This window comes from Mus pahari, chromosome 7 (assembly GCF_900095145.1).
Source record: "Mus pahari chromosome 7, PAHARI_EIJ_v1.1, whole genome shotgun sequence".
Lineage (NCBI taxonomy): Eukaryota > Metazoa > Chordata > Mammalia > Rodentia > Muridae > Mus > Mus pahari.
Window position 1 is genome coordinate 27166085 of NC_034596.1, and position 25736 is coordinate 27191820.

Consider the following 25736-nt stretch of genomic DNA (forward strand, 5'->3'; position numbering starts at 1 on the left):
GGGATTTCATCCTTCTAATCCTCTTCAATTATGCCCTTTTAACATGGTGGAAGGGGTAGCAGATGAGACCCAGTCATTCCTGGGTTGGTGATAATCCCCTCCAGGATCTAAGGAAGACCGTTGTGAGAAGAATTAAGTGGGGGTGGGGGAAGAAACTGATAACTTCCAGGGGAAGAGCAAGGCTAGAGGGACTTGGATGGGTCGAACCTAGGTCTGAGCAGAGCAGTAGCAGAGCAGAGGGTTACCCAGCCCTTTCCCTGTGTGGTCCAGTCAAATGCTTGATTAACAACAGTGCCGATCATAGCAGCCTCTGTGCCAGCCTGAGCGAAGGAAGTCAGGTCTTCAAATTAAAACAGACGTAATGAAACAGGGAACAGGAAATGGGAAAACCAGTAAAGCCAAAAGGCAGTTCATGAAAAGCTCAGAGTTGATAAAAACCTGTTCCCAAAGCGGCCTGATTCAGCTTATCTTATTAGTGAGTCTCAAACACTTACTTCCTTCAACTTTCTCATCTTTGAAGGTTTTCTGGGAACTATATGAATATAGCTGCAAAAAAAAAGAGAAAGAAATCATAGTTAGAAAGACAATGTTCACGCTGAACCATGTACCCTCCACCCCGTGGAGCCAACGTCAGCAATGAAGCAGGCAACCCCACAGATCAGAAAAGACTCCACATTAGCGTCACGACATAGGACACCTCTAGCTGTGTTGACTGGCCTCGCCCTGTGGAACTCTCTCCAGTGATATGACTCTTCCCTCATAGGAATGTGCTCATTAGAGTAACTTAGAAGTAATGATCTGAGGATGGAGAGATGGCTTGGTGGCTAAGGGCAGTGGCTGTCCTTCCAGAGGAGCAAGGTTCCGTTCTCAGCACCCGCACGGTAGCTCACAACCATCTGTAACTCTCGTTCCACAGGATCCAAGAGCCCTATTCTGGTCTTCGTAGGTACCTGGCATGCACATGGTATACAGATAAAATGCAGGCAAAAACATGCATGAACACTTTTTAAAAAAAGAGTAAATAAATCCTTTTTTAATATCTTAAAGAAGAGTAATTACCTAATTCATCAGCCTTCTGATTTTCTGAAGGGAGTAATGTTGGGTGGGTGGTTGGTTAGCTGGTTGCTTGCTTTGGTTTTAGGTTATTTTGAGATAGTCCGACTCTATAGTACAGGCTGTGCTAGAACTTGTCACTTTCATGCCACTGGCTCCCAAGGACTGGGATTACCAGCACGCAAGCACGGTAGTCATCTCTACTCGCCAAGGAGCCAACTCAGAGCAGGTGACAAGACTGTGCTGCCGAGCACGCCTCCTCATACCCACCCTCCCTGGAGTGCAGCCCTGAAGCTGGAGACCTGTCCTAACAAGTGACTGTTTAAGGAAACCATTTCAAACAGGTCACTAAAGGAGTGGGATCCTGGTCTCCTTAATGTCCCTACCTGTCTTAGTTAGGGTCACCATGGCTGTGATGGAAACACCACGACAAAAATGAAGTGGAGGGAGAAAGGATTTGCTTCACTCACAGTTCCATACACCACTCATCATCAAAAGCAGTGAGGGCAGGAACTCAAGCAGGACAGGAACCTGGAGGCAGGAAATGATGCGGAGGCCCCAGAAGGGCGCTGCTTACTGGCTTGCTCAGCCTGCTTTCTTATAGCACCCAGGACCAACAGTCCAGGGATGGTACCACGGGCTAGGCCCTCCGCCCTCAGTCACTAAGAAAAGGCCCTACAGGTTCACCTGCAGCCTGATTTCACAGAAGAGGTATTTTTCTCGGTTGAGGCTCCTTCCTCCCTGGTGACTCTAGCTTGTGCCAAGTTGACATAAAACTAGCACAATTGAGCTCTTGTCAACTTGACAAACACATCCCTTTTTAATTAGAACCCCCTTCGAATTTATCCCTAAGTTAATACTAATATCACAATATAAGACATAAAGAACTTCAAAAAAGTCCCACAGTCTTTACTTCAATAACATTAAAAATTCAGTCTTAAAAGTTCAAAGTCTCTCAAACTGTGGGTTCCTATGAAAATCAAAATTAAGTTCAATACTTTCTTACTTCAAGAGTGAAGAACCAGGGCACAGTTACAATCAGATCAAAGCAAAACCAAACTTCGACAGTATAAATTGGTCACTCAATGACCAGTGTCTGGGATTCACTTCTGATCATCTTACTCCACCAAAGGGCCTGGGTCACATCTTAGGCTCTGTCCTCTGTAACACCCACAGCCTGTCTTTTAGACTCCGGCAGGCTCCAGTCCACCACAGCTACTGCTGTTCTTGGCAATCATCTCCTGATAGTGGCATTTCCGGAACTGCTGGGATCTGAACAGCGTTAATCATCCCAATAAAGCCAAGATTTTATTTCAGTGCTTCTGGTCTAACCAAAACCACTGATTCTCAATTCAAAAGAGCAAGCGACCCTGGTAGAGTCTTTAAGTGACACTCAAACGTCCCTCTGGAACTTCACAGGGCAGGTCTCCATCGTCTGTACTGCTCTCAACATTATCTTCCAAACTCCCTCAGAACAGTTCAGCAGCTTTGCACACTCAGTGCCTTTCCTGTCCCAAGCCCCAAAATCCTCCCACAATCCTTCCAAAGACACATGCCATGGCCTGTCCCAGCAACACCCCACGATCCCGTTACCAGTTTATCTTAGTTAGTGTTACTGTTACTGTGATGAAACCCCGCCGCAGGCCAGCCCAGAGCAGAAGCCAGACTCTGAAATGAGAACCCTACACCCACTCACGGGGCTTCGGAGATGCTCTCATTTTCCCAGAACCTTTGACCCTCAGGACTTTCAAAGTGCCTTCTTTGTCCCCACAGAATAAAGCACATTTTAAATGGTAACACGGAGTAGCTGAAGATTTGTATCTTAAGGCTCCTTCTTTGTTTTAAAAAATAAAACACGCTATGCATTTTTTTTTACTGTTTCCAATCTTTATAGTTTTAACCACATGCAGAGAGGGATTAACTTGGAGTTGGAGGGAAAAGAAATATGTGTTCCTTACAGAGTCAAGTCACAAAGCCCGACCCCCACAGGCGAGGCAGAGAAAAGATGGCTCTCCACAAGGAAGCGATTGGGGAACCACGGCTACGGTCACCAGCAGGATGGCACATCCTTGTCTAAGATGGACAAGATCTCAGTCCCTCTGGTGGCTGTATTAATTTAGGCTTGTTTTATGTGTACGCGCGAGAGCTTGCATGCATGTATGCATGTGTCCCACATGAATGCCCAGTGCCCTCAGAGGCCAGAACTGGAGATATAGGTAGTTGTGAGCTACCATGTAAGTACTGGGAAATGAACCAGGCTCTTCTGCAAGAGCGAGTATTCTTAACCTCTGAACCAGCTCTCCAGATCCTAAACCCTCCTTTTATTTTTTTAAACAAACAAGAAACTGGACTTGGTGGTCTATACCTTTAATCCCAGAATTCAGGAGACAGAGGTAGGCAGATCTCTATGAGTTCAAGGCCAACCTGGTCTACAAAGCAAGTTCCAGGATAGCCAGATGTTACACAGAGAAACTCTGTCTCCAAAAACCTAATTCATTAATTTTACTTAATTAAAACTTTAATTAATTTAATTTAATTTTAATTGGATCAAATAGTTTAACTAATTTTTAAAAGAAAGAAAAGGTACAGGTCATGCTCCCCTCTTTGAAACTAGTGTGGACTGCCCCTCACCTCGTCCATGCACAGGCCTGTCCATCAACCTTCCTGAGAGTCTTTCTCATAGGCTCCATTTCTCCAAGAGAGTGTTGCTGGTCAGTTCTAAGATCTTTGTGGTAGTTTGAATATGCTTGACCCTGGGAGGTGTGGCCTTGTTGAAGGAGGTGTGTCATTGTGGGGGGTGGGCTTTGAGGCCCTCCTCTTAGCTGCCTGGGAGCCAGTCTTCCTCTAGCTGCCTTCTGAACAAGATGTAGAACTCTCAGCTCTTCCGGCACCATACCTGCCGGGACTCTGTCATGCTTCTGCCATGATGATAATGGACTGAACCTATGAACCAGTAAGCCAGCCCCAACTAAATATTGTCCTTTTTAAGAGTCTCCCTGGTCGCCGGGCATGGTGGTGCATGCCTTTAATCCCAGCACTTGGGAGGCAGAGGCAGGCAGATTTCTGAGTTCGAGTCCAGCCTGGTCTACAGAGTGAGTTCCAGGACAGCCAGGGCTACACAGAGAAACCCTGTCTCGGAAAAAAAAAAAAAAAAAGAGTCGCCCTGGTCATGGTGTCTGTTCCCAGCCATGGAAACCCTAACAAAGACAATCCTGGTTTTCATACTTTCTCATAAACAGTAGTCTCCCTAAAGGATTCAACCGATTACCATTATATTTTTCAACGATGCAAAACTTAATTCACAATATCAAGGCACAAAACCACAAAGCGCTATGTGTTCTTCTGTGTTGCACTCTGGAGAACACAGACCAGAGAGTGCATAGTCCCTCAAGATCCAGCAAGCCAGGGCTTCATTAAGCTTGCTGGGGCTGGTTGACCACTGAGTAACGTCCTTGGGATCTCCAGGGGGACAGGAAGATGTAAAGTGATCCGGGGTGCAGGCGCCCCTCTGTGGGGCTGTGAGGTAGACTTTCACCAGCCTTCTTTACATATGAGAACATGAACTCTGAGCCCAGACCTTGTTTACCCAAAGTTCCTCAGGAAAGGATGCCTGCATTCAGTCCCACACAGAGGGGGTCTTTGCTCTCTCACCTGCCCTTAATGTCATCTCTCTCATCTCTTGCCTTGGCCTGTCACACCCTCTCCCAATCCCCTGGCCTTGACACGACAAGACTGAAGAGAAGGACAGACGCTGTGAAAGCCCCAAAAGATTTGACGTGAACAGCGCGTTCATACTGTATCTCTTAGCAAGCCGCTTTGTGAAGAAAGACCTTTCATTCATGGGGGGGAGGGGACCCCAGGACTGCTAGCATCACTTACAACTGTTTGCTAGCCACGCAATTAGAATCTTCTAATCTGGTGAATATTAATTTTAACTGCTCAGTGGCTCAGCAGTTACAGAACCTAAGGCACCTTACGGGTGCTGGTGGAGAACCGCTTCCTAGTTTTGTTCAGCAGACAGGAGCCCAATTTCACATGTCATTAACAGAGAGGTGAAGAAAACGGTGCCTAAATGCTTCTCTGTGTTGAACTCACCCGCAAATACCATGCATCTATTTCATAGCCATAAAAGTGCCTGGATAATGCGAATGTTATCTGTACCCCCTTGACACTCTCTGAACCCCAGATTCTGTGTGTGGCCTAGAGACAATGGCTCCTGCTGCCAGGTGCCCTGGATGAGACCCCAAGTGGGGTTTGCTGGCTCCTGGGAGCAGGATGAGGCCCTAGGTGAGGTGTACTGAGTGCAGAGGGCAGAGGGTGGGGCCTGGGTAGGAAGAGATTTCAGAGGTTGCTGCACTTACTCCAGCTTCTTGAAGCGCTCCCGGCCTGCAGCCACGTACTTGCCACCGGTCTGCAGCGCGTCCAGTCCGAGCACCGGGTGGCCACGCGTGGGCGTGTAGAGCCGCCGCACACCGAAGGGCACCTCCACCTGCTCGGTCAGCTGCTCCAGCAGAGCCTCGAAGTTGGCTACTCGGCGCCGGGAGAACACGAACTTGCGGCCCACATAGAACTGGTCCCCGTTGCGGTACACCAAGATGGTCTTGGCCGGAGTGGTGTCCACCAGCGCATAGGGCCCGCGCGTGCCCATGGCCACGGCTCGCTCGCCTCGGGACACGCAGAACTGTGTGCAAGGAGGCGCCCAGCACACCCACGGGCTCCCTCGGGCTGCGGGCCACAGGCGGGACTGGGCTGCCTGGCTAATGGGTCCTGAGCCTGCAGCACACGCTGACGTCCAGGGGTGATTGTGACTGAGCGGGCAGGAGAGGGGCGACAGAAAGACAGGCAGGACAGGGGTGACTGATCAGGGACATGAAGGATGGAGAGAGGGTTCAGAATGCAGACTGGTGAGAACAGAGAGACAGATCGGGAGCAGCGGGAAACACAGAGAGCTGAGTGGTCTGAAACAGAGACCAAGTGAGGACATAGATCTGGCAGAGGTACGAAACAGAGAAACAGGGCTGGGAGGGTGCAGGAAGAGCTCAGTCAGGTGAGGACCCACAAAGAGAAAAGGGGAAGCCGAGTGACAGTGACGTGGCGCTTACAATACAATATGCAATATGTGTATACAAAATACAATATGCCAGTATTTGGGAGGCAGAGCCAGGAAAATCTCTGAGAGTCTATAGGCCAGAATGGTCAATAGAGAGAGTTCCAGGCCAGCCAGGAGTGCATAGTGAGATGCTGGAGGGAGTGGGAGGAGAGAGAGAGAGAGAGAGAGAGAGAGAGAGAGAGAGAGAGAGAGAGAGAGAGAGAGAGAGAGAGNAGAGAGAGAGAGAGAGAGAGAGAGAGAGAGAGAGAGAGAGAGAGAGAGAGAGAGAGAGCAGGAGAGCGAGCGCGTGCGCGCACGAGAAAAAGGGGGGGAGGGAGAGAACAGGCACTAGAGAGGTGAAGCACTAGATAAAGGTGAAGCGATAGCGCTCAGGGAAGAGGAGAAAGGGATAAGGAGGCACTGGGCCAAGAGTACCCGTCCTGACCTCCCAGCGTGCGGGGCAGAGCCATCTGACCACTCACACTGGGGCTTGCTGGAAGCCTATCACCTTCTGAGCCTCTATGTCACCCCACACTGAGATAAGACTCCAGCTCAGCACCACATAAGGGACTGTCTGCTGTGGCCACTAGTACCCAGCACTCCAAAGGGGACATTTCTGGAAGGGGACCTTTGGTAAAGTCATCCCTATTCAGGATAAAGATAAGCCAATTGTTTCTTGAGTGGATAATTCCAGAGATACTTCCCCAAAGGTTTTAATATGCTTCAGCAAGAGCTCAGGTTAAGTATTATCTGTTGAATCTACAAACAAATGGTACAGAAAGCGGATACTATCCGTGCTTTTTCCAAAAAAGTGCTTCTTCAGGAGGCTATCCCACTATTTATAGCTATGGCCAGCTTTTAAGATACCAAGGTGATCGTTTTATTGGAACCACCGGGTGTTCAGAACACTGAAGACAGTGGGTGTGTACTACGGTGGATGAGCTCTTTAAAGGTTCGCCCTGAAGCCCCCTTTAAGAGAGAACCGCAGCATGGGCTTCTCCCGGAGGGGCCGCAGCAAACAGATGGAACTAGGGAAGCCCTTGAGCCGGAGGCGGCTCACACCGCCATCGGGGGCAATGGTGATCCTGGCATGAGTGATGACATCCTGAAGCTCCACGGTCAGGCTGTCCAACAAGTGATTTTGGTTGGGAATTAGCTGGGGGGAAAAAAGACAGATGCAGGTGTTTGTGGAAGGGTTTCATGGGGCTCCCCCAGTGCTTGCGGGTCAGGCTTGGTCTTGGGGGGAGCTTTAAGAAATGCTTCTGGCCTAACAGAAATCGGCTAGTGGGGAAAGGGCACCTGCATGACAATGGCATGGGGTGCGTGACAATGGCATGCGTGTTCAAGCATATTTCTTGACAAACAGATGACTTAATCAAGTGGAAGAGAAGGTCTTTGTGGTTACACAGAACCTCACCCCACCACGGTGACTACTTTGCTAGTCCAAGACACTCTAACACATATGAGGGTATCCATCCTACACATAGGCACAGCATGATAACTGTAAGTGTGCCAAGCACCCTTCTAATAAGTTAAATATATGATAAAGAAACATATGTCTGTGTATGTATTCTTAGCACATTCTTAGCATGATGGGTTTCTATTTTGTCTTAGCAAAATTTGACTGTAAGGCATGCAAAAGTCACAGAGTCCACCGTCTCCTGTGGAAATCACAGCTGTGGCTTTTTATGGTATATTAATTTTACTGTTAAACTGAGCAAAGGCTTTATAGGAAAGTGTATCTGAAGAGCTATAATTCCAGCTCCTTGGGAGGCAGAGACAGGAGGATTACAAGTTCAAGGCTGGCCTGTGAAACTCATAGAGACCCTGTCTCTAAAAGTAAAAAAGAGAGCTAGGAGTGGAGCTTAGTGGTAAGAAGACAGTATATAGGAGTGGAGCTCAGTGGAACGGAGATGTGTAGGGGTGGAGCTCAGTGGTAGGGAGATGTGTAGGGGTGGAGCTCAGTGGTAGGGAGATGTTTAAGGGTAGAGCTCAGTGGTAGGGAGATGTGTAGGGGCGGAGCTCAATGGTAGGGAGATGCATAGCACGTGTAAGATCCCAGGTTCCTCCACAGAGTGAGTGTCAGTTCTCAACCTGCACCTCACAAACCTTGGTGACTGGAAGCAGTGACTTCCACTTCTGGGCAGGAAGATTCCAATTATGCCTGATCATGTCTTCCTCCTCCAGTGTGGTCAGGATGCACCCATCCACTTTGCAGCTGTTGGGACAATTGCCTGTTGGAGGAAACAGAAGCATGGACACTGTTTCCTTCAGCATTCCTCAGCTTCTAGGATACAGGCAATTCAATCAGATCAAACCCCAGAAATGGGCTGGGAAGATAGCTCAGTGGGAGAACACTAGGGCCTGGTGTGCATGAGGCCCTAGGTTCAAGTCCCAGAACAACTAATTAAATCAAGAACAAGCCAGAATTCTTCTGAAAGAAAAAAGTACAGTGAGGGAGAAAGGAAGGAATGGGGCTGGACTGCCTTGTGGGGTTCAGGAACGTGTGCAGTTCAGATGAATGAGAAGCAGCCAAGCATGTGTCGGTTGGGTGTATCATTCATACTTCAAAAGTTGGATATACTTGATAAGCATCCAACACGGTAAACTAAATCTCTTACTTACTGCTGCATAGCATCTGAAGTCATGATGGACGTGGGCACAATGTCATTTTGTAATGTGACAATAAAAAGAAATCCTGCAGCTGGAGAGGTGGCCCAGCCGTTAAGAGTGCTTCATACTCTTCCAGAGCACCTGAATTCAGCTTCCAGAACACACACTACATGACTCACAACTGCCCTTAGCTCCAACTCCAGGGGATCTGAGCCCCCCCCCCATCTAGCCACCATGGTTACCTGCACAGTCACACCTCCTACACATAAATAAAATAATTTTAAGCTATATTGAGCACACTGTCACTATCTTCAGACACACCAGAAGAGGGCATGAGATCCCATTACAGATGGTTGTGAGCAACCATGCAGTTGCTGGGAATTGAATTCAGGAGCAGTTCTTAACTGGTGAACCATCTCTCCTGCCCCCAAAAAATAAATAAATTTTTAATGTGAAGAAAAAGACAAAGAAAAAGAGGGGTTCTTAACTGGTGAACCATCTCTCCTGCCCCCAAAAAATAAATAAATTTTTAATGTGAAGAAAAAGACAAAGAAAAAGAGGGGTTCTTAACTGGTGAACCATCTCTCCTGCCCCCAAAAAATAAATAAATTTTTAATGTGAAGAAAAAGACAAAGAAAAAGAGGGGTTCTTAACTGGTGAACCATCTCTCCTGCCCCCAAAAAATAAATAAATTTTTAATGTGAAGAAAAAGACAAAGAAAAAGAGGGGTGGTTATAATTATAAGCTACACTGGTTGGTGCTGAGCCCAAATCAACCATTCTGCACTCCAGGATTGCTAAGGTGTCTCTAGGTGAAAAGAATACGACTTTGAGTCTCTCTTCTCCTTGGAACTTCAATCGTGTGCAAGGGTCAGAAGGCCGAGGAGAAAGGTCACATACTCCTATGGGGAGTACTCTAAGATGGAGATTCTGAACCCTAGCAGAAGCCTCTCACTGCCTGCATGCACCATCTGTGGTTCACCTCTCAGGAGAGTAGCCTTGCACGTGGGTCATTAGTGATCCCAGAATGCAGGGTGAACATTAAAACTGTCCTTTCTGTCTCTGATGTGTGCATATGTGTGTTCACTAAGCTATGTATCCTTGAGTCAACTGACTATAGCTTATTGTATTATTGATACCAAGGGTACTATCATGCCCCCTCCTTCCTGAGTCCTACGAGAGATCCCAAGGGTCTGGCAGCTTACATTCATGACCTATTTGGTGTACAAATTACTAGGATTTACTGCTGTTGCCTTTGACTAATCTCCCTCACACACACACACACACACACAGAGAGAGAGAGAGAGAGAGAGAGAGAGAGAGAGAGAGAGATTGTCCTTTTACCGCTGCATCAATTTCTCTGCTGTTCTCACAAGGTTTTTGTACCTTCCAAGGGGAACCTCACATCAACCTGGAATCTCATGTGGGTCGTGGCCGGCCTCTGTACGTCTCTAGCTCACCGTCAGAACAAGCTCTGGCCTAGAGCTGCAGCCTTCTTCCTTTCATAGCTTTCTAACAAGATGGCGCTCAGAGCTATGCAGCCGACAAGGGCCTCTCAAGAGATACCGGCTGACAGATTGAAGGGACCCTCCTCAAAGCCACACAGCTGAATGGGAAGAGGAACACTCCAGCTGACTCCCACAGCACCTGGTACCTGTACAGGGGTCCCGCCTGCCGTGTGGCGCTGCCTGCCTTGCCAAGAGCTTACCTTTAAAATACTTCGTATCAATTTCAATTTGAGTGATGACTCCAGGATGTGCCAATCGGAACACGGCCCACTCACAACCCGGGACCAGGAGAAGACCATTCTCACTACCCTGGAATTCAAAATAAACAATAAATCAAAAGCTGACTTGGGCTTGAGAAAGCCAACCTAAACACATATCATATTGTGTTTGCCATAAACAAACCAAGTGTGATGGCATGGTACACATCTGTAACCTAAGCACTTGGGAAAAAAAGAAACAGGAGGGCCAGGAGGTCAAGGCCAGCCTGTCAAACTGGGACTCAATTAACACACATGCACCCACACACACACAAACACATAAAGACACAAGCTCATGTACACACACACACACACACACATGCACACAGCACACACACATACACACACATACATACACACACATATACACACACACTATAATTCATGTGTGAATTGTCCCCTTGCCTCTCTGATGGTCATGTCACCTCCTGAGTTCATTGTACTCAGCAAATTTTGTATAAGTTCCTGATACAATTTCTATGTCAACATCAAGTTCAAGAAGAAAGTTATAAGCACAGAGATGCTGATGTACTTCAGCCTGTGGGTTCTCTACACTCTTTGACCATCCAAAGCAAGTACCTTCCTAGTCAGCATCCATCAGTGGCCACTGGTCTCCGAACCCTGCTTCTCAGGGAGAGGTCCATTTGTATCTGGAAGGACTCGGTGACAGAAAAATCAGACCCCAGAGAGAGGAGCAGTTAAAAGTTTTAAGTGGGATTTGCAAACCAGATAGGGTTTAGGTTTGGTTTGGTCAAGGTTTCATTAAACTGTTGAATTGGCTCTAACACCCTCTACAATGTTTGGTGAGTCTGTGACTCACCAAAGCCATCTCACCCTAGGGAGCAAGGACCTTAAAAGGGCATCTAATCCAGCCCTTCCAACAAAATTTACTCATCTCTTTTGGGATCATTAACCTTTAAATTCTGAGGGACCAGCTAAATGGCTCCACTGATAGAGGCACCTGCTACAGGCCTGAGTTCAATATCCCAGATTCACATAGTGGAGGGAAGAACCCAATGTTGACAATTAACTAATTAATTAATTAAAGATGATTTAGATTATTTTCTTTCTTTAGTAAAGAAATAGAATACTCAAAAAAAAAAAAAAAAAACTTGACAAGAGCAGCCAAGAAGGCGGGTTTAGTCTTCTGGTAAAATTTAGTACAACGCTGTACCAGACAGACTAGTGGAAACACCATAGGATATTTGGGGGGGGGGGAAATGCAGAGAATAATGCAGGTGTGTGGTTCTTTGGTTTGGTTTGTTTTTTTTTTTTTCGGGGATGCTGTTGGCTTGTGTTTTGAGACGGTCTCATGTAGCACAGGCTAGCCTAGAGATCCCTGTGATTTTCCCGGTTTCATCCCTGTTGCTAGAAGGTTCTCACGGAGAGCAGCCCAAGGAAGGCAGGGTTTATCAGCCGACCATTCCCTGTCCGCCACAGCATCTAAGGAAGTCAAGTCAGGAACACAAGCAGCTGGCCACATCATGTTAATAGCCTGCTGTGCGTTTGATCGGATAGCCTTCTCTAATTTAGTCCAGGGCCCCAAACCAAGCAATGGCGCACATGGTCTGGATCCTCCACAGTCAATGCCATCTCTGCCCCAAACATGCTCATCGCCCCACAGTCAATGCCATCTCTGCCCCAGACATGCTCATTGCCCCACAGTCAACACCATCTCTGCCCCAGACATGCTCACAGCCCCACAGTCAACGCCATCTCTGCCCCAGACATGCTCATCGCCCCAGACATGCTCATCGCCCCACAGTCAACACCATCTCTGCCCCAGACATGCTCATAGCCCCAGACATGCTCATAGCCCCACAGTCAATGCCATCTCTGCCCCAGATATGCTCATCGCTCCAGACATGCTCATAGCCCCAGACATGCTCATCGCCCCAGACATGCTCATCGCCCCACAGTCAACACCATCTCTGCCCCAGACATGCTCGTAGCCCCAGACACGCTCATAGCTCCACAGTCAATGCCATCTCTGCCTCAGATATGCTCATTGCTCCAGACATGCTCATAGCCCCAGACATGCTCATTGCCCCAGACATGCTCATAGCCCCACAGTCAACGCCATCTCTGCCCCAGACATGCTCATCGCCCCAGACATGCTTATAGGCCAGTTCCCTCTAGATAATCCCTAAGATTCTCTTCTCAAGTGATTCTAGGTTGTGTCAAGTTAACAGTTAAAACTAATGCTCAAAGTAACCGAGGATGGCTTTGAACCCCTGATCCCCCTGCCTCTGTCTCCCCAGGGAGCCAAGGCGCCCAGCTCAAGCAGATCCCTCAGGAAGTGCACTTCTCCATGATGTAACCTGAAAGAAGTATTGTTTAAACATTTTCTCCAAAAAAAATTCGAAACTACAGTTGTTGCTGGTCTTACTTCTAACACCGGGGGTCTGTCCAGTCTTCTCGCAGTTTCCCAACCATCTGCCATGGACTTGGGTTCACCAACACCTACAGGAAATAACTGGGGTTAATGGACTGACCTTTGATTTAATTTGAATGTGGAAATGGGTTGACTGTCATTAAATTTCACATCCCACAATCCCAAGTATAACTACATAAATTAATTTTAGTAGAGTTGGTATTTCTATGAATTCACAGCACAAGACTGATTTAATTAATTTTTCCCTTACAGCAGCTATTTGGGCTGAAATTAAGAAATTAAGGACTGTGACTTTTTTTTTTTTTTTTTTTTGGATTTTTGGGATGTGGTTTTTCTGTGTAACAGGCCTGGCTATTCTGGGTCTTGCTCTGCAGACCAGGCCAGCCTCGAACTCACAGAGATCCACCTGCCGCTGACTCCCAAGGGCTGGGATTAAAGGCGTGCACCACTACTGCCCAAAAGGACCATGACTCTTGCTGAGCCACTCCATATCATAAAGGCATTGAGTTACTCTCATTCTCTGAAAGAGCACACACACACACACACACACACACACACACACACACACACACACCTGGGGCATCATTCTGGCCATACCCAGCTTGCAATGCTGGAGCCCACACTGCTACATGAAATCTGACTCCTGGGATTCCCACTCACCTATCATATTATTTGGATGTCCAAAGTGTGCATTGCTAAATCCTACACAGACACCCCCAAAAGCAATGGCTACCAAGTCTACAGGTTCTGTGGAATCCAGTGCAGCCCAGTCCCTCTGTCCAGTACCGTACACTCGAAGGCGTGCAACACCACCATCTGAGAAGGAAAAGTACCTGTGTTAGGGTTGGAAAAGCTAGCTGTTGGTGTGTCATGGACCCTAGGGCCATGTCGGCCTTCTCCCATCTCCTTTCCCTCTAGGCTTACAACACAGCAAGGCCCCTGCATCGGATACTACCCACTTGATTTTTGACAAAAAAAAAAAAAAAAAATTCAAAAACAGACAATGTAAAAATCTTCTTCAATAAATGGAGCTGGAAACACTTGATATGCACATGTAGAAAAATGAGGGCAGTGGTGACACACACCTTTGATCCCAGCACTTGGGAGACAGGAGGGAGGCGGATCTCTGTGAGTCCGAGGTCAGCCTGGTCTACAAAACAAATCTAGGACAGCCAGATCACTTGTACAGAGAGATCCTACCTTACCAAAAGGAAAAAGAGAGAAGAAAAGTAAAATTATCTCCATATCTCTCACCCTGAACAAAAAAGTCAAATCAAAGTGGATAAGACCTAAAACTGTTGGGGAAAAATATTTCACAATGTGGAGATAGGGGTAGATTTCTGAAAAGAACTCCATTGGTATAAACATTAACATAGAACTGATGGAATAGCGTGAAATTAAAAAGCTGATGATGATCAAAGGAAGCAATGGCCAGAGTGAAAATGTGGCCTATAGACTTGGGGGCAGGGAGACATCAACTCATCATACATCAGATGAGAGATCAATGTCTAGAATATACGAAGAAAAAAAATGAACAAATAAATCAAACCATCTAATCAGTGAATGGACTGAACTAAATAGCTTCCTGAAGAAGAAACACAAATAAATGGCCACTATCTGAAGTGCTCCTCATCCTCGGCTATCAGAGGAACGCAAATTAAGACTGCTTTGAGGGGGCAGACAAGATGGCTCAGCGGGTAGGAGCACTGACTGCTCTTCCAAAGGTCCTGAGTTCAAATCCCAGCAACCACATGGTGGCTCACAACCATCCATAATGAGATCTGACGCCCTCTTTTGTTGTGTCTGAAGACAGCTACGGTGTACTTACATATAATAAATAAATACATCTTTTTTAAAAAAAGACTGCTTTGAGATCCCATCTTATAACCAGATTGTCTATCATCAAGAAAACAAATGACCGCAAAGACAGTTTTCCAAAGAAAATATGTCAATGTCCAGTAAACGCGCAAGTCACCATCGTTAGTCACCAAGGAAATGCAAATCAAAGCAACAGCAAGATGTCATCTCACACAAACCAGGTGACAAGACACTGAGAGAGGACTGAAGAAGGCAAACACCTTATACATGGCTGCCATTTGGGAAATTTCTCAAATCCTCAAACACAGAGTTATTATATGATCCAGAAATGCCAATCTTAGGTATAAGCTAAAGACAAAAATATGTATACACAGATATGTATAAGCTGGAGTTGAAGAGATAACTCAGTGGTTACAAACACTGGCTGCTCTTCCAGAGTACCTGAATTGGATTCTCAGCACACACATAGTGGCTCACAACCATCTCTAACTCCAGTTCTAGAGAATCGGATGCCATTGTCTGGCCTCCATAGGCAAACAAGACACACAAGTAGGCAAAACATTCGTGTGTGTGTGTGTGTGTGTGTGTGTGTGTGTAATAAAATATTTTTAAATTCTTATTATAAATGAACATTAATAGCACAGTTTATTATACCCAGCAGGTAGAAATAAATGTCTACCAATGAATGAACAGATATATAAAAGGGTCTAACCATAAAATAAAAATGTCATTTGGAAAAAGAGGAATGAAGTACCCATACATGGCACAACCAGGATGATTCTTGACAGCATCGTGCTAGGTAAAGGAAGCCAGAGACAAAAGACCAATAAAACATGGCTCTGTTCCTTCAATGTGTAAAGTAGTCAGATCTCTGAACACAAGGAGTATATTGATGACTAGGTCTCAAGAAGGTGAAGTGTAGTCTCTAGAGAAACAGAACCAGGAGCCTTGTATGTACTAGCCAAGAGTTCTGCCACTGGGCATTGCACTTCTTCCAGAGTTAATGCCTTAACATTAACAATGTTGCATTTATCTGTGCCTATACCTTAATTGTACACATCAAATGGGTGAGTCCTATGTCATTGTAACATATTGCACTAAAGCTCCTACATAATAAAAAATAAAATAGGGACTGGAGAGATGGGCTAGTGAGTGGGTAAGAGCACTTGCTGCTCTTAGAGAGGACCAGAGTTCAGTTCCCAGCACTCATATGGAAGTTCACTGCCTGTAACGCCAGTTCCAAGAGATCTGACCCCTTCTTCTAAACCCACCAGGCACCTGTGCTCACACATGTATACTCGGAGATACACACATAGAAAAAAATTAAAGTAGAATCATGTATATACTACCTCGACTGTTAGCGTACATTTGAAATAAAAGTCAGTAGGAGTCTGCAGTCCAGAGAGCTGGCCCTGAGGGCGTGAGAGTAGGATTAGCCCTGCTCACTCACTGGATGTAGGATTCAGGAGAGATGGCCCTGTGCTTTGCCCAAACAGCACAGTGGAGCTGACCCTGGAGGCAAGGGTGTGGGTCAGCCAGCCCTGAGGGCATGAGAGCGAGAGCGCTGATCCTTGTGGCATTGTGTGGCCCAGCCAGAGCAGTGCTGGAGAGCTTGCCCTAGCTACCACCCAGGCCCAGATCCAAGGCTCTGAGTTAGCCCAACCCTAAATCTGTATCATCTACAAACAGTTGGGACACGTGGAAGGGCCAGTCCTGCTGATCCAAAGCTGCGGGATCTCCATGGCCCAGGGAAACAACCAGATAACCAGGTACAAACAGTTGGGACATGTGGAAGGGCCAGTCCTGCTGATCCAAAGCTGCGGGATCTCCATGGCCCAGGGAAACTGTTGGGGTCTCCTACCTCCACTAACCACTCCCCCTCCACAGGCATACCAGAGTTGCTACCCAAATCTTCCAGAATGCAGCACAGTCGTCAGACCGCCCTACGTCGTTGTCATCACCACCCACTGTTACCGCCCAATGTTGTCCGGACTAACCATTGACGTCATCACCGCCCACTCATTCAGACCCGCCTTCCAGATACAGCTCCGCTCATGATTGGACCACACGCTATAGAGCAACATGGAGAGACACAGAGGAACACGGGAGGGGGCTAAGGGTTCTCCCTGGTCTGATTAATAAATATGCTCTAATCGGCGCAAACCGCCAGGGCATTCATTTGTTCCTTGCAGCTCATTCCTATCTTAGGATGTTTAGCCCTTCAGTACGTACCCAGTCCAAGGTGTTTTCTGCCCACGCAGATACACACAAGTGGCGTGACACAGAAATACACAGGAAACAACCAGATAACCAGGAGGTGGCCCAGGGAAGATCCAATGACTCATTGCAATGAACATTTATAAGTGAAGATGCGTGGACAGAGGGATGTACCGTGGGACACACTGTGACATCCTACAGCATCCACCATGAGATGTTTCTATGCTTTCTTTTTTGTTGTTTGTGTATTTTTTTTTAATTTGGAGGGGTTGCAAGGTTGAAGGGCAGATATGAGGGGATGGGGAGATGAGCAGAACTGGGATGCATGATGGGAAACTCACAAAGAATTGATTAAAAGGATCTTTTTATCAAAAAAAACAAGTCAGTAGGAGACATGAAATTGCAGCACAGCTCTGTTCCAACACATCTTAAGTTGATACATTTTCTTTTCTGGATTTTCAGACAGGGTTTCTCTGTAGCTCTGGCTGTACCAGACCTTGCTCTATAGACCAGTCTGGCCTCAAACTCAGAAATCTGCCTCCCTCTGCCTCCAAAACAGTGGGATTAAAGGTGCCAGCCACTGCCACCTAGCTGAATTGATGCATTTCTTTTTTTTTTTTTTTTAAGATTTTATTTATTTATTTAAGTAAATTTATTTATTTATTTATTTATTTATTTATTTATTTATGTAAGTACACTGTAGCTGTCTTCAGACACTCCAGAAGAGGGCGTCAGATCTTCTTACGAATGGTTATGAGCCACCATGTGGTTGCTGGGATTTGAACTCGGGACCTTCGGGAGAGCAGTTGGGTGCTCTTACCCACTGAGCCATCTCACCAGCCCGAATTGATGCATTTCTATTAGCTACCTATTGGTGAGTACAGTATCTGTTTCTTAAAGCACAAGAGAAATAAATACACCAAACTCGAACTGCCAAACATGGCAATGTAAAATGAAAAGTCCCACACACCTGTCGAGATCCCTGGCACACGTACCTGGGAAGATGTTGAGTCTTATATGAGTCCATCTCTGCTGGGAATTAACAAAATAATAGTTGTGGCTGGAGTCAGGGTCTCCTAGCTTAAGCTCTGACATGGGAACCAGGTAATCCCAGGAGTGTGATTTCAGCTAGTAATAAACACAGAAATGTCAGCATTGGCTCTTGAGAACAGCACCCTCGTATCCTGTGCAAGCATTAAGGAAGGGGATAGTAACGGTTGCTGAATGACACAATTCAGGCACAATGACACAATTTAATAATAAACAAAGTAAACTTTCCACTGGGGATTTTCCCCCCTATATTGATAACATAGGTAATGGTGACACTTGTAAACTGACAAGCTTTCGAATGTCACTTTCTCGATTCTTAAGAGAAACCAGAGCGTATGGTAATGTGGGCATTCAGCTAAAACCCAGGGCTTCCTGGCCAAGGAGCCAGTTGGCTGAAAGCTAGCTTCTCAGAAAGCTGGCTCATTCCCTGTCCCCAATCAGTCCTAGATCAACACATTTCTAACAGCACAAATTAATTACCAGACAACCTTAACACAAGAAGGTGCCAAGCCCCATTGTTTATCTTAAATTCATCAGACACAAAGTTACTTCATCAAGTCACTGTGGGAGGTAAATGTGTTTTCTAGTAGGGCCAGCAGCAGTGTACAGCCACAGGGAGTGCCCAATGACCCTTCAAAGCTGTGGACAGCCAGGTCATTCTCCCACACAGAGAGAGACGAACCACTGAGGAAACCTCTGTACTGTCACACTGTGTAGAGGCAAGGGATACAGCACGCTGTGTGGTACATCCTACCTCACATACCCAGGCCTCCAACAGTCTCTTTACAGTCCTGGCACAAAGAACCAGTGCCTTACCTCGGTAACGGCTTCAAACTCCTCAGGTGTTGCTGCAGTTCCCATCTTAACTCCCCTTGGTGGGATGTTTGACATTGTATCTGAAGGCAAAACAACCACGCAGGATCAGGCTTGAGAAACAAAGAGAACAAACTCTCTCGCAGGAGGTGTGTGGCAATTTTGTCATCTATACAACAGCCCCAATGACATCCTTGCTTTAGTCATAGAATTACTGATTAGACTTTAGCATGCCACCTGGGGTCCCTCAGTGTGAAATTTGCTAACTTACTTCTCAGCAGGCAGTGGAGTATGTTGGTACCACATTTGCACATCATTTCAAGTTAGGCCAGATCCCAGAAATGGATCACTCTGAGTTCAAAATACCGCAAGGTTGGTCCACGAGCTCTGCCTCCCCGAGTATCCGTCTCAGGCTCAGAACTTGTCAGCTCAGAAGCAGCAGCGCCCACAGTCAAAGCGGTTCTGACTTGACTCTCACGCATCACTCGCCATGTCTTGCGTGTGGAGTCCCATCTCTCAGACCGTCATTAACTTCCCCGGGAGCCTGGCCATCAGAGCATAGTGGGGCCGACTCACCTGTGCAGAGCCTGTCATGGTACTGTGCATACACGGCACTTTGTCGGTTATCAGTGTGTCCAGAGACACAAATGTATACTCCCTAAAAAATGTGTGTGCACTCATATGGCCATGTATTAACTAATTCAAATGTCAACGACAGATGATGCAAATAAACTATGAAACCTGAGTGATTTACAATATCCAGTGTTCCCAGGGGTAGAAAGGGGCTCTGCCTAAGAACCCCAGAGCTGTGGCACAGTAGTGGTAGCTAGAAGTGGGCTGGAGCCCCAGAGCTGATGCACTGTTGAGCTGCCTGGGTAGCTGGAAGTAGACTGAAGCTTCTAGCCTGGAGCTGCCTTAGCTCTGGTTCCTCTGAGGTACAGCCCACTGGTCCCACCTTCCCCAGCAACCTGCTCAGCCCACACACACAGAGCAGGCACGGGGATGCACTTCTGCAGACACAAGCATTGTGGGGATGATGGCCGCCCCCACACACAGAGCGGGCACAAGGATGCACCTCTGCAGATGCTAGCGTTGTGGGGAGGATGGCCACTATCTTGGGCCAGCAAACATTGTTCAGCTGAACATCACCTCAGGACAGCCCACCAGAACCCTAGTTCTAAGGTACCACTGCAGCCCAGCAACTTCAAAGCACTGGCACATTTGCTTCTTACAGAAAGATGAGCATCAGGCTGAGTCAGAGGAGCCTCCCTTCCCACAGTCCTCTCTGAGGTCAGTCAGAGGAGCCTCCCTTCCCACAGTCCTCTCTGAGGTCAGTCAGAGGAGCCTCCCTTCCCACAGTCCTCTCTGAGGTCAGTCAGAGGAGCCTCCCTTCCCACAGTCCTCTCTGAGGTCAGTCAGAGGAGCCTCCCTTCCCACAGTCCTCTCTGAGGTCAGTCAGAGGAGCCTCCCTTCCCACAGTCCTCTCTGAGGTCAGCGGCTCCCACATACCTTCACTCAGGTTCGCTGCTTGGATTGACATGCGAGGAGCATAATTCCCTGAGAAGTAAGAAATGTCCACGTCGATACCACGAATAATGCCCTGTATTCCCAGTTGGATGACACACCAGTCGTGACCTGTACAACAGGACCACAAAAAAAACACCCAGAAGGTTCAGTAGAGGACAAGAGCGCCCATGGGGTCCTACAGAGAGAACAAGAACTCCTGTGAGGTCCCATGGGGGATGACAGGAACACCAATGGGGGGGGATGAGGAGAGTATCCTTGAAATCCCATGGGAGATTAGGAAAGCACCTGTGAAGTCCCACTGGAGAATGACAGCAGCTATGAGACCCCATCTTCCACCACGGAAGCACATGTTCAGGGTAATTATCATAGTGTGACCACCAAAGACCACCATGACCCACAGGGTCCTCAATTCTAATTTTTTTTAAAAAAAGGATTCAGAGAAACCAACTCCATTTCCAAGCCTCTCCTTTCCCGTTACTGTGCTAGGCAAATCACAAATCTCTCTAAGGCTCGTTTCTCCAGTGCTAAGCCAGAGAAGACACTCACATCTGAAAGTTTCAGGGTGGCCACTGTAGTGTAGAATTCTGCCAGCCTGGCTCTTCTAACGCAGTTACTCACTACTACTTCAGAGTTCCCTACAGCCTCCATTCCTCCCATGCCTCAGTAGGCCTACTGTGATGGTTTCTATAGGCTTGGCCCAGGGGGTGGCACTATTAGGAGGTGTGACCCTGTTGGAGTAGACGTGTCACTGTGGTGTGAGCTATAAGACCCTCACATCCTAGCTGCCCGGAAGTCAGTATTCTGCTAGCAGCCTTCATATGAAGACGTAGAACTCTCAGCTCCTCCTTCACCATGCCTGCCTGGATGCTGCCACGTTCCTGCCTTGATAATGGACTGAACCTCTGAACCTATAAGCCAGCCCCAATTAAATGTCGTCCTTCTAAGAGTTGCCTTGGCCATGGAATCTGTTCATATTGGTAAAACCCTGACTAGTACACCTACATACCTACCAAGCCTTCAAGACACTGGCTTGACAGTACAACCCACCACCACCACTCCAGTCCAGGCTCAGACTAGCAAGTTTTACCTCTATGGAGGTAATCCAAGATTCACCTTGAGCCTGATCTTCCTGCCTCCGCCTCCAGGGCTGGAATTATAGGTGTGCCCCATCACACATGGTTTATATGATGCTAAGTATCAAACCCAAGGCTTCCTGAATGCTAAGTGTGGTGGTTTGAGTAGGAAGTGTCCTCTAAAGGCTTACGCATTTAAACACTTGGTTCCCAATTAGCAGTGATATTTGGAGAGACGTAGGAGGTGGACCTAGCTAGGGGAATAATGTCCCTGGAGACAGGCTTTGAGGGTTCAAGCTACTTCCAGTTTCCCTCTCTGCTTTGTGCATGCTATTACCGATGTGACCTTTCAGCCACCTGCTCCTGCCACCCACTGCCTCTTGCTTCCGTGCCTCCCCACCACGGACAGACTCTAGCCCCTTGAAACTAAGCACAAAATTAACTTTTTTCTAGGAGTTTCCCTGGTCGTATTGTTTTATGACAGCAATTGAAGAATAACTAATACTCTAGGCAAGCTCTCTACCAACTGGGCCTCAGCCCAAGCAGCCACCAAACACAGTGTGGGATGAAACACACACACACACACACACACACACACACCACACCTCCTTACCTGGTATTCGCTTACGCCTGGTCTCCCATCCGTCCACCCATTTGCCAAACTCAGTGTATTCATGTTCCTTAAAACTCGGACTATCGCTCTAAGAAGATGGACAAGGGATGTTAGCATTCATGAAGAGCTTGGGTTGCCAGCTTGTCAGGTTGTGTTCCAGAGATAGACAGAGAACACCAACAAGGACTCACTGGGAGTGTCCGCCCACCCTCATGCCCAGATCTACCTCCAGACCAGAGGGTGTCTCCATAGTTTGTATCACTTGCAAACAGAACTCTTCTTGTCTGTGAGCCTTGGTCCACAGAATGAACCACTATCAGCAACAAGGGAGACCACACCCACACGCAGGCCCCACGAATGCTGCCTGTCTGATGTATGTAGTTAGACACTGAGCAAAACAGAACACCTCCAAGGTCACCAGGCCAGGTCATGGGAGAGGCCGCTGGAAGCCTGAGGTCAGGATAGACACTGGTGACCTTGTGTTGTAGGTGCTGTGCCACCATGGTGGGAAAGCAAGGACTCCTGGTGGCAGCAGTGCCAGCTCAGGCCCTTAGAATGACCCAGGATGACTGCACAGCCTCAGTGGAGTATGGTGACATTGAAATATGTGGACAACCTCTCACAGAGCATTCCATGAGCTCCCAGCCAAGGGCCTGTGTATGCAGGCTTACCCCCTGTATACCTCCGTTTCCTTCATCAAAGGCAGATGGCATTAGTGTTGTCTCTCAACAAAGGCCACTACTGAAACATGCCAGGCTGCATAAGAAGTCCCCATGTTTACTAGAGTTGGAAGCTGGCAACATTTTTGCTTTTATTTCGGATCATCCTTGATCTAATCATATAAAATATTCCAAAGTCCTCACACTCCAGGCTGGGTGACAGGAGGGAGAAGAACTCTGTGGAAAGGGTGACAATTACATATTTGAATAAAGAACTTAAGCTGGCCCTGGGGCTCCCTCACAGCCTAGAGCCTGCTCTCCAGTGAAGGGCACATAGTTAAATGTGATCCACTCACATGTGCATGGACAGGGAGAGGGGACAGTGACAGCCACTCAGCAGTGAAGAGGGCAGCCTGGGTCTGCAAAGGACCATGGCAGATGTTCAGTCAGCCAAGAGAGCATAGTTCCAGAATGCCAGGTACTTAAGACATGAAAACATTAAAAAACAAAACCAAACCAAACCAAACCAAACAAAACAAAACAAAACAAAACGAACTACCAAGCCGGGATTGGAGAAATGGCTCAGTGGTTAAGAGCACTGACTGCTCTCCTGAAAGTCCTGAGTTCAAATCCCAGCAACCACATGGTGACTCACAACCATCCGTAATGAGATCTGACGCCCTCTTCTGGTGTGTCTGAAGACAGCTACAGTGTACTTACCTAAATAAATCTTTGGGCCAGAGCGAGCAGAGGTCTTGAGTTCAATTCCCAGCAACCACATGAAGACTCACAACCATCGGTACAACTACAGTGTACTCGTATACATAAAATAAATAAATCTTTTTTAAAAAATAAATAAGTAAATCTTTGAGCCGGAGCAAGAGGATAAAGAAAACTACAAAGCGTATTACATACTTATAGATACAATTGCTTTAAAGTATAAGATATATCAGACTTTTCTGCTGTGGACTGAATGTCTATGTCCTCAGATTATTGTGTTTAGAACAGGATTTCTCACGCAACCTGGAACTCACCAATTAAACTACAATGGCTGGCCAACAAGCCACAGGGACCCTCCTGTCTCCCACGTTCCCTGTACAAGCACCTCTGAGACTGATTTCTTTGTGCACTCTGGGGATCCAAACTCAGCAAGAACCATCTCCCCAGATCTATCTGTCCACGGTTTAATGTTTTTTGAAGATTTATTCGTTTATTTTATGTGAGTATACTGTCACTCTCTTCAGACACACCAGAAGAGGGCATCGGATCCCAATCCAGATGGTTGTGAGCCACCATGGGGTTGCTGGGAATTGAACTCAGGACCTCTGGAAGAGCAGTCGGTGTTCTTAACTGCTGAGCCATCTCTCCAGCTCCCACAGTTTAATTTTAATTTTTTATTTTTATTATTAATGGTGTGTGTGTGTGTGTGTGTGTGTGTGAATGCGGTAGAGGTGTACCATCATGGCATGTGTGTGGAGTCAGAAAATAGCTTTCAGGCGTCAATTCTCCGGTTCCATTGTGGGTTACGGGTATTGAACTCAGGACCTCAGGCCTATGAAGAGAGTCAACCCACTCGCCGACTGTTTAACCAAGAATGTCCTACCCACTGTAATCAGGCAGCTGTTCCCAAATTTCAAGATGTGTCTGCTCTCTTCCCAGTCCAGGGTATGGAATCCACATGAATCAAAGGGCATACTCAATGAGCTTTTTCTCCTCTGGCACCCTGGCCCCTCCTCCTCTGGCGCCCTGGCCCCTCCTCCTCTGGCGCCCTGGCCCCTCCTCCTCTGGCGCCCTGGCCCCTCCCTCCCGCTCCCGGCTCCACCGGTCCTTGTGTGTTCCCTGGGAGCTGGTGCTGATTTGGGTGTTTCCAGTAGTCTGACCCTTCCTGCCCAGAACACAAGCTTCTGTCCCAGACAAGCCAGTCGATTTCCGTGTACACGGCCGCAGAGCTTCAGCTAAGCCGATCGTTCTCCACATAGGACGTCTGTAAGCCATACCTTTATGAGATTCTCTGCAGGACCGAAAAAGTCATCGGTCGCAAACAAAACCTGAGCAAAGAGAAGAAAAAGGAATCAAGACGAAATTACCATAAATTAAAACACGCTTTTTTCCACCCTCTAGCGAAACATTAGGGGATGCAGTAAAAAAAAAAAAAAAAGTGTGTGGAATGGACTAAGAGACCGTGGTGTTCCCCTGCGATGCTTTGTAAGCAACTGGGTCTCAAGCCTGCCTCCTCCTCAATCATTTCTTCCCATTGTTCCCTTCGGAATCCCTTTCACAGTCTGGATGGAAATGTTAATGTCTCACAGACGGAAAGTAAATAAACCAGCTTCTTTCTCTCAGGCTCAAGGCTCTTAGAAAGTTCTTGAGATTCTCGTACAAACACGTTCTGATCATATTCCCTCCTTCCCTCTACTCTTCCCAGATCCACCCCTCCTCCCTACCCACCAAACCTGTGTGTCCGTTTTTTAGCCTTGGGGTTCTTTTATAGAGAGATCAATGGGTGGAGCAGGGGGTGGCTTGGTGGTTAAGAGCAAGAGAGGACAGGCATGAGGACCTGAGTCTAGATTCCCAGCACATTAAAAAAGAAAGAAAGAAAGAAAGAAAGAAAGAAAGAAAGAAAGAAAAGAAAAGAAAGAAAAGTCCAGCCTGACCATGCACATACACCTGTCACCCCAGCACTGGAAGCGGGTGGAGACAGGAGGATCACTGGGGTCACTGGCCATCAGCCTAGCCAAATTAAAAACAGCAAGCTCCAGGTTCAATGAGAGATCTGTTGCAAGGGAAATGAGGTAGAGAAGGATAGAGGAAGAAATCCAATTTCCTCCTCCTCCGGCCCCTGTGCACACGGGAGAGCACACACTCCTGCACACACATGAAACACAGACACATGTCCATACATACATACAACATATGTGAAACACAGACACATGTCCATGCATACATACAACATACGTGAAACACAGACACATGTCCATGCATACATACATACAACACATGTGAAACAGACACGTCTATACATACATACAACACACGTGAAACAAAGACACAT

At 47.2% G+C, this 25736-nt stretch overlaps 2 protein-coding genes across 2 annotated transcripts in view; both read right to left on the bottom strand.

Moving 5' to 3' along the window:
* Window positions 1-5701, bottom strand: part of Dcdc2c (doublecortin domain containing 2C) — a 74132-nt gene extending 68431 nt beyond the window's left edge. Inside the window, exons 1-2 of the mRNA XM_021202358.1 lie at window positions 5415-5701; window positions 495-546 (exon numbers count right to left, since the gene is read on the bottom strand). Of these exons, the coding sequence (XP_021058017.1) occupies window positions 495-546; window positions 5415-5701 (339 nt within the window). The remainder of the gene's footprint in view (window positions 1-494; window positions 547-5414) is intronic.
* Window positions 5702-7088: 1387 nt separating this feature from the next.
* Allc (allantoicase) overlaps window positions 7089-25736 on the bottom strand; it is a 20316-nt gene continuing 1668 nt past the window's right edge. Inside the window, exons 2-11 of the mRNA XM_021202638.1 lie at window positions 24682-24732; window positions 22026-22113; window positions 20322-20447; window positions 18816-18895; window positions 17945-18077; window positions 13575-13730; window positions 12909-12982; window positions 10463-10571; window positions 8252-8376; window positions 7089-7298 (exon numbers count right to left, since the gene is read on the bottom strand). Coding sequence (XP_021058297.1) covers window positions 7089-7298; window positions 8252-8376; window positions 10463-10571; window positions 12909-12982; window positions 13575-13730; window positions 17945-18077; window positions 18816-18895; window positions 20322-20447; window positions 22026-22113; window positions 24682-24732 — 1152 coding nt within the window. The remainder of the gene's footprint in view (window positions 7299-8251; window positions 8377-10462; window positions 10572-12908; window positions 12983-13574; window positions 13731-17944; window positions 18078-18815; window positions 18896-20321; window positions 20448-22025; window positions 22114-24681; window positions 24733-25736) is intronic.